The sequence below is a fragment of the Esox lucius genome, chromosome 11, assembly GCF_011004845.1.
Source record: "Esox lucius isolate fEsoLuc1 chromosome 11, fEsoLuc1.pri, whole genome shotgun sequence".
Classification (NCBI taxonomy): domain Eukaryota; kingdom Metazoa; phylum Chordata; class Actinopteri; order Esociformes; family Esocidae; genus Esox; species Esox lucius.
Window position 1 is genome coordinate 4000526 of NC_047579.1, and position 9443 is coordinate 4009968.

Below are 9443 nucleotides of genomic sequence, written 5' to 3' on the forward strand. Positions count from 1 at the left end.
CCAGAAAGAGGGACTGCCCTCTAAAGAACAGGGAAATAAAACAAAAGCCTCTGTCAGTCAAAATATTGGCTTGTTTGAGCTGTGTATCTCATTGCTATTATCTGTAACTATGTAACTATCTCTTACCACAGCCATTGTGGCACCAGGGCTGGTCTAAAAGAAATACACGTTTGAAAATACATAGCAATTTAATAGAAAATATATACATATTTATTCAGATTTTCTTTTGTGGTAAAGCTACGCACCTGCAACACCTTGTGAACAAAGAAGAATACACACAAATGTCTGAAACCAAAACAGATACTATTACGTAGTGCATATTTGTTTAGCTATGGATATGATTTGACTTCTGTTAACCATATGTCATAATCTCAACCTGGTATCTTACCCACTTAAAAAACATAGTAGTTTCATGAATTAAACTTAAATTATTAACCATAGAAATATTGAAAATAAATGTTGCCTAGCTACAGACGCTGTCCACCGTCAAAAACAACGTTTCCCTGCCAACGATTTATAAAGGCTAGATTATAACGGTTTACCCGGGAACTTTTCCCGATTTATTTAATTAATTATTGTTAGAATGTTAAAGCAATTTGAAATTTTATTCCACAGACTTTCTTAAGTCTTCTACAGGACTAGATTGTCCAGTAATGTGTGCAGAATAATATTACCAAATATAGTAGAACATGAACACTGTCCTCTGATCCTAGACCTGTTTCAAAAACGACTCTTCTCCAGAAGAGTCCAGAACGCCCCCCTCTCCACTGCGCAAACTCGTAACATCCGCGGCGCACGCAAGACGTTGTTTTGAAATCAGCCAAGATGTCTGGCGGCGCAGTGGTAACGACGAACGAGCGCCATATGCGGGATAATAACTACAACAATAACCTTTCAGAGGACAGAATGGATGTTGATATAGACCAGGGACACAACATAACGGACCGCGGGGATTTGGAGAGTGGAATACAAGCCCCTAGTTCATCAAATGGCAGTGGAGGGGAGGACGATGAGTCGGAGGCCATTGATAGAGAAAGAGAACCCGGGGGCTCGAGTAAACAGCGCTCTGGGGAAGGCGTGGTGTTGGGCTGCGGCAGGGAGCAAGAGGTGTCGGTCGAAATCGGAGAGACATATTTATGTCAGCGAGCCGATAAGACATGGCGTAAGTACTTGTTTATAAATCAGAATTGTTCGTTCTATTTAATGGCTATAACTACGTTTTAAAACGGCCACTATGTCCCGACGTTCTGTGTCATATCGTTTGATACTCACGAACATTTTAGTGAATCGGTATTTTCATGAAAAATGTATGGGACATTTTTTTTTTTTTTAAATTTCAAAGCCATCATCAAGCTCAATGTCAATGCGCTGGAATGAATAGCTACCTAGCTAGTACTTTTTACTGATATGGCTACTGTACTTCATTTTACAACTCCGCCTCCCTCTTTTTCAGATTCTGCTGAGGTGATCCAGTCCAGGCTGAACGAACAGGAGGGCAGAGAAGAATTTTACGTACACTATGTTGGATGTGAGTGACACACACACACATACATTGTCTATGCTACTCTGTCTTTTAATTCACCTGTCCTCTACCTCACTCTATAATTTTTCCTTGTCTTCATCACTCCTTTCTCTTCCTCTGTCTGGGCCTGTAGTTAATAGACGTCTGGATGAGTGGGTGGGCAAGGCTCGTCTGGCCCTGACCAAGACGGCGAAGGACGCAGTGACAAAGATTGCAGAGGGGGGAGGAGGAGGTGAGCTCGGGGAGCAGCCAGAGAGAAAGATCACCCGTAACCAGAAACGCAAACACGATGAGATCAACCACGTGCAGAAGGTAGGCTAGCATGGGATGGTGAGCTGCCTGAACCTAAGGACTACATTTCCTCCTTAACACTCACTTTCAATTATCTGTTGAGAATTAGTGTTCTTCTGTCTCTTTAGTTTGTAAATGGGCTCTCTTCTTTTTTTGTAATGGAACCTCTTGCTCCCCCCACAGACATACGCAGAGATGGACCCCACCACAGCTGCCCTGGAGAAAGAGCATGAGGCAGTAAGTGATGTTGCTAACCATTGATGCAAGTTATTGCATATGCAGCTGCTACAGTCCTGCTGGGGTCAACATAAGACATGAATCCCATGACAGTGTACAGAACAGCTCTAGACAAGACAATATACTGCATTTGTCATTCACAATGAAGGCACCAGTCCCCAAACTGGAGATATAAAAGCTGGAGGATCCTCCATTCTAGTTTATCAATCCCACCACTCAACATCACATAGAAGGGGTTCCTGCCTGCCTGCGCCTCAAAGGCTTGGTTTGAAATGTGACAATTGGAAATACATTTTTTAACAATGTGCACTCATTTATATATGTTCTCTTTGTCTTAATTAGTCTGCAATGTTTTTTTAAACGTTTTATTTACATTAAAACTATAGCTTATTAGGCATACTTTTATGACTTATCTATTTCCAATGTATTTTGGGTAAACTTAAAACTTTTTTTTGTATAGTGGGAACTTATTGAAGGTTTTTGTTGTAAGAGCAGTAGGCCTTATTCCACCCAATAATGCAGCAGTACATGTCACTATTGGCAGTGGCTTAGACTGCTGGACTAACATAGGCCAGTTGTTGCTTTGTGTAAAATGTGATGTAGTGCCATGGTTCTCTAACCCCTCCCTGACGTCTCACGGTTTTGTTATAGTCCAAAACTAGCTCACCTGAGTCAACTAGTCAAGGGCTAGTTGATTTCAGTGTGCTAGCTTTGGAATAAATCTAGTACGTGCAGTGGCTGGTGGTCCCAGATTTGAGAACCACTGGTCTAGTTGCAGGTTCACCACAGGGTCTCCAGACTCTTTCCCGTCTGTTACATGTGCTTTGTGTGAACCTGCTCTCATCTGTGAAGAGAACGGGGCACCAGTGGCGGACCTGCCAATTCTGGTGTTCTCTGGCAAAAGCCAATTGAGCTGCACGGTGCTGAGCTGTGAGCACAGCTCCCAGTAGAGGATGTCGGGCCCTCATGCCACCCTTATGGGGTCTGATTCTGACAGTTTGGTCAGAAACATGCACACCAGTAGCCTGCTGGAGGTCATATTTTAGGACTCTGGTAGTACTCCTCTTGTTCCTCCTCACACATTGGAGCAGATATCGGTTCTGCTGCTGTGTTGATGCCCTTCTACGGCTCTGTCCAGCTCTCCTCATGTAACAGCCTGTCTCCTGGAATATTTTATAGGTCATTCTGAGGTCACTTAGCCCCCCAACATGCTCTAAAATCAATAACAATAGTCTAATTGGTTTGTGCTTCATTTGTGCTGGTTTGTGTTGCTAAAATTGTTTGTGCTTCTTCTGTATTTTATATATTAGGTATTTCATTATTGGTATTTCACTCAGCTCCCCAGCATCCTCCAAATTCACATTTGTTTGTGCTTCATTTGTGCTGGTTTGTGCAGTTAACATTTTCAGCAAAATAGGCTTAATCGTTTGTGCTGGTTTGTTCCGAAAATCGTTTGTTTGTACTGCTATCATTTTTTTATATTAAAGGATATTTATAGGTCAAATTCACTCAAAATACTGTATGTTCCATTATTTGTGCTCCTTTTGCACCGATACAGGTTTGTTTTTGCGGCTGCTTTCTTACCGATAGTGACAGAGCTATTGGAAACAGACAAAACCTTTAGTGGCACAAATGATTGAGACAATTTTGAGGCACATTGAAGCAGGTTGGGGGGCTGGTGACGCCTTCATCTATAATTAAATGTCTGATATCTTAAACGCAGCATCAGCACAAACAACATTTTAACTGCACTAGAGGATGTTGGGGGGCTGAGTGTCTTCAGAATTTATTTAATATCGACAGCAGCACAAACAAAAATATTAACAGCACAAATGAATGAGCCTATTTTGACTCAATTTGGGGCATTTTGGGGGGCTGAGTGAAGTCATCACCAATAATTATGTCTAATATATAAAATACAGAAGCCGCACAAACAAATTGTAACGGCACAAACAAGTGAGACTATTTTGATTGATTTTGGAGCATGTTGGGGGGCTGAGTGACCTCAGAATGATCTATAAAATGATAGCAGCACAAACAAAAAATGTTACGGCAAAAACAGCACAAACGATTGAGCCTGGGTGGGGGGCCAGTTTTTTGCAGATGCTGGACAGAAAGGGTAAGGAAAGAGCAATTGTCTGTGGGCACCACCTGCAAAACCAGCTGTTGCCTCTCCAGCGCACCTGTCACTTTCATTTACACCGAAACAGGTGGCATTGATTAGCATCACTTCTGCTTCCAAACTGGACTGTTTGATGTATAATGTACCTGACTTGGTGTTACTCTGGGTATTACGTTCCCTTCATTTGTTTGAGCAGTGTGTATAATATGCCTAAAACATATCTTAAATGTAAAAACGGATAGCCGGTTGGGGAAATAAAACCGCGCCCCCTTGCCCCTCCCTCCCTCTCACCCAGATCACCAAAGTGAAGTATGTGGACAAGATCCAGATTGGGAACTTTGAGATCGACGCTTGGTACTTCTCCCCGTTTCCAGAGGACTACGGCAAGCAGCCCAAGCTATGGATCTGCGAGTACTGCCTCAAGTACATGAAATACGAGAAGACCTTCAGATATCACTTGGTCAGTGACTACATTGGGTTGAAAGTTCTTGCTTAGCAGCCATATGTTGTTAACTTTGGATACACGATTTAACCAGCATGCACATGTAAAGCGTTCAACCTTGGCAGATAAGGAAAGGAGCTGTTAGTTTGAGCAACGACAATAAATAGCTCCCAAGAAACTGCCTTTCTCATTGACAGAACAGATTTTTCTCCATGCCGGCTCTGGGATTCAATCTAGCAACCTTCCGGTTTATAGTCAGCTTTTGCAGCCTAGTCCGGGGGTATTCAACTCTTGTAGGTTCAGAGCTTGCTAGTTTTCTGTTCTGCCAAACCATGAGTTGAACCTATTTGGTGTCCTGCGTCTAAATGAGTCCCTGATTTGGGGGAACAGTGAAAACAAGCAGTGGAACTGGTGATTAATGGTTAGAGCACTGGGCCAGTAACCGAAATCAGCTGGTTCAAATCCCTAAATGATTGTTGTGCGACTTGAACAAGGCACTTAACCCTAATTGCACTTGTAAGTCACTCCCGACACGATTTGTCTGAATGACTAAAATGTCATTGTCTCCCACATTTGTCTCCTTGATTCTCCCTCTCCTCCTTCTCCAGTCCCAGTGTCAGTGGAGGCAGCCACCTGGGAAGGAGATCTACCGAAGGAGCAACATCTCTGTGTATGAGGTGGATGGACGCGACCACAAGGTGAGAGTACAGGAGGCGGGGCTGGCAGAATGACCGCAAAACGGCGAACCCCAAAGCGTTCTAGACAGGGCTCTTATTTATTCAGATTAGCTCTATAAAATCCATTTGATTGGTTAGTCCACTAAGAACCCAAATCATCTGGACCTCTCGACCTAGAGGTCTGAGTTGCATGTTTGTCAAACCCCATCGCCTCATTCCACAGTATGTAGTGCCTTCAAAATACAATGCAGTCAAACCAAACCTGCTGTCGGTATTTATGGGCCTCATGTCTTTCCGTAGATCTACTGTCAGAACCTGTGCCTGTTGGCCAAGCTCTTCCTTGACCACAAGACCCTCTACTTTGATGTGGAACCTTTCGTCTTTTACATTCTGACGGAAGTCAACCGCCAGGGAGCACATATTGTGGGATACTTCTCCAAAGTAAGCACTGCTCCCAGTTCAGGAAATGGTCTGTGTTTTTCCATTGAATGTTAACTGGGGATGGTGTTTGCCTATCGAAATGGCCTGTTTATATCCACTTCGCAGGAAAAAGAGTCACCAGATGGGAACAATGTGGCGTGCATCCTGACCCTCCCGCCCTACCAGCGCAGAGGCTACGGAAAGTTCCTCATAGCCTTCAGTGAGTGGGAATATACACAGACACCTTACTGTTACAACAGCTTTTATTACGGCCACATTTTCCACAAAGACTGTTCTGTCCGCTTGCTTCTGTCTGCACCCAAGTCAGGATTACTCCACAATACATTCAGTAGATCCCTTAAATCCTCCTCTTATATTCCACATATTTTGCACCATTAATATTGTTAGCAGTAAGAGGTCACATGTAGCCATATGAGGTCGGTCCAGGTACTAATCAGCCTCTGTCTGTTACTATCTCTTTCTCTATCTATTTTCTCTCATTCATCTCTCTACCTCTCTCTGTCTGTCTTCCTGTCTAGGTTATGAACTGTCTAAGTTGGAGAGCACAGTTGGTTCTCCAGAGAAGCCCCTCTCAGACCTGGGCAAGCTGAGCTACAGGAGCTACTGGTCCTGGGTGCTGCTGGAGATTCTCAGGGACTTCCGAGGGACTCTGTCCATCAAGGACCTCAGGTACACATCACACAGACCGATATAACCTGTTCCCCCATACCAGAAACGCATCACACAGACAGATATAACCTGTTCCCCCATACCAGAAACGCATCACACGGACAGATATAACCTGTTCCCCCATACCAGAAACGCATCACACGGACAGATATAACCTGTTCCCCCATACCAGAAACGCATCACACGGACAGATATAACCTGTTCCCCCATACCAGAAACGCATCACACGGACAGATATAACCTGTTCCCCCATACCAGAAACGCATCACACGGACAGATATAACCTGTTCCCCCGTACCAGAAACGCATCACACGGACAGATATATAACCTGTTCCCCCGTACCAGAAACGCATCACACGGACAGATATATAACCTGTTCCCCCGTACCAGAAACGCATCACACGGACAGATATATAACCTGTTCCCCCGTACCAGAAACGCATCACACGGACAGATATATAACCTGTTCCCCCGTACCAGAAACGCATCACACGGACAGATATATAACCTGTTCCCCCGTACAAGAAATGCATCACACGGACAGATATATAACCTGTTCCCCCGTACCAGAAACGCATCACACGGACAGATATATAACCTGTTTCCCCCGTACCAGAAACGCATCTCACGGACAGATATATAACCTGTTCCCCCGTACCAGAAACGCATCACACGGACAGATATATAACCTGTTCCCCCGTACCAGAAACGCATCACACTGACAGATATATAACCTGTTCCCCCGTACCAGAAACGCATCACACAGACAGATATATAACCAAGTCAAGCAATGTCCGTAGTTTCCAATAAAACACAGTATGTGTTTAACACAATGCACTGATTTTTAAACAGATAAGTGTGTATTTAGGGCAACATTTTAACATTTTAAAACTGATTAGCTACAGAAGATTGTGCAATTAATTATTTTAATTGTTTGACAGCACAACTTTTATTTTAAAAACAAAACATTCTCCCAAACTATTGATAATCTGTATAAATTACATGATAAATACACATTCCCTTTCTGTTATGGTACGTTATACAATGCCTTGAGTAATTTCCTGAGGAGTAATTTGTTGAAAATAACTGTGTTTCTGAAGATCATTCGGTGCACTGACATAGTTTGCATCCTTAAAAGCAAGAAGGATGCAAACAATGTCATCCTAATCAAGTTCACTTTTTGGTTCACCAGAAAATATGCCAGGTAAATTCAAAATCTACCCGCCACTTATTTTGACTGCCAACCCCCATCCCTTTACACCATAAAACACAACAATCGAGTACGCAGTGTAATGACATGGAAAAATTAATACAAGTATTTCTAGTTACAGGTAACTTGATATATTGCTGCTCAATTGAGTTTTCTAAATCTGAAATGATCCTGCTTTATATTGTACCAGTGAACTGTACCATAGTAGGCATACGAGCATAGGCAGAAAAACAGTTCCTCAGATTGTTCCCTAAAACACTCTCCTAGTATACTGAACAAAACATAAGCGCAGCATGCAATGTTTTTCTTTGTTACAGTTCATTATAACATGCGTAGCCCATTCTCTCATTCCCAATGAATGACTGTACACATTAAAACCCAAATTCAGCCTGAGATTCTCATTGGCCCTCTCCTCCTAGTCAGATGACCAGCATCACCCAGGGTGACATCATCAGCACGCTGCAGTCGCTTAACATGGTGAAGTACTGGAAGGGCCAGCACGTCATCTGTGTCACACCCAAACTGGTGGAGGAGCACCTCAAGAGCGCCCAGTACAAAAAGCCGCCAATCACAGGTGAGCTGTCCTTCATTTTCATGTCATAGGCTGTGTCTCAGTTGGCACCGTAATTCCCCACGCTGGCTGATGCTGTGGGTCTCCCGGACTCCCCTCAGTGGTGATTAGAACCCTTGCAGCAGGGAGACGTTACTTCAGGGGCACCGCCTTAGACTGGCTACATCACCTGCAAGCTCCACGGACTGACCTCATTTCAGACATACAAACCCGTTACTTTGTGATATTCGCCGTTTTGATTTTCACTGTCACATAGCCTCTAACCTATTGGGGTATAGTTTATGGGTTCTCAACTGTGGGCATCGTAATAACTACGATGCCTATGAACACCTTAGCTGTGGAATATTGATCATACACTACACCCCCTCATGCCTTATTGCTTAATTATGTCATGTTTCAAAGCCCTCTGACTTGGAAGCTCAAATTTAGCCTTTTTGTTGATCAAGTTGAAGGAAGAAAAGTGCAGGCTTTAAACATTGGCAGGTCCCATGACCGCCACTTGTATTCTTGACCCACAATCCCACTCTCCAGCCACTGCTCTTCTCCATGTTTGTCACTGTACTCTTTGTCTCTGCAAAGCTTGGGGGAGGAGGGTAATTTTGCAGTAGTGCATATAATGATGTTGTTGTTTTCTAGGATAATGATGTCATATTAATGCTCTGTGCGTGTGTGAGCCTGACCCTGTTCCTCTGTCTCCTCAGTTGACACAGTGTGTCTGAAGTGGGCCCCGCCCAAACACAAGCAAGCCAAGTTCTCCAAGAAGTGAGAGGAGGAGCCTTGATGCCAGGCCTCCCAACCAATCCGCACACGCATGGCATTCATTTTCGTTGCCCCTTCACTTGCCCCTACTCCCAACCAATTTAAACTCTGTTCTAAAGAGAAACCAACACATGTACATTACTAGCGTCTTTCAGTCTTTTTTGTTTGTTATTTTTAAATAAACAAGAATAGTGATATTCACTTTGGTGGTCTTTTATTAACTTTGTGAATTTTACTGACATGTTTTCATCAGACTCAATAGATGCTTCTTAGGAATCTTAAACAAGTACTATGACAACTAAGTTGTACTCTTATTTGAAAGTAACAAATATGGTTGCATGTAAAAAATTGTCACAACATCCTGCTAAATTGTTAAATAACAAGAATGTTTTATGGCACACTGTCTTCAGTTGTAAAGGGATATAACAATGAAAGAAAGCAACATTCATGTGTCAGTGTTGGGTATTTCCCCCACATGTGAGACTAAAGTTCACTTCAGCA

The 9443-nt window shown here is 43.2% G+C and overlaps 1 protein-coding gene across 1 annotated transcript; it reads left to right on the forward strand.

The window, feature by feature from the left end:
* The first annotated feature begins 727 nt into the window (after nucleotides 1–727).
* Nucleotides 728–9109, forward strand: kat8 (K(lysine) acetyltransferase 8). Its single transcript, XM_010904239.4, has 11 exons — nucleotides 728–1162; nucleotides 1454–1528; nucleotides 1656–1834; nucleotides 1997–2050; nucleotides 4468–4632; nucleotides 5223–5312; nucleotides 5592–5732; nucleotides 5838–5931; nucleotides 6251–6401; nucleotides 8032–8186; nucleotides 8885–9109. Exons 1-11 carry the CDS (start codon nucleotides 826–828, stop codon nucleotides 8947–8949), a joined length of 1506 nt encoding a protein of 501 aa, XP_010902541.1. The 5' UTR covers nucleotides 728–825; the 3' UTR covers nucleotides 8950–9109.
* Nucleotides 9110–9443: the final 334 nt, after the last annotated feature.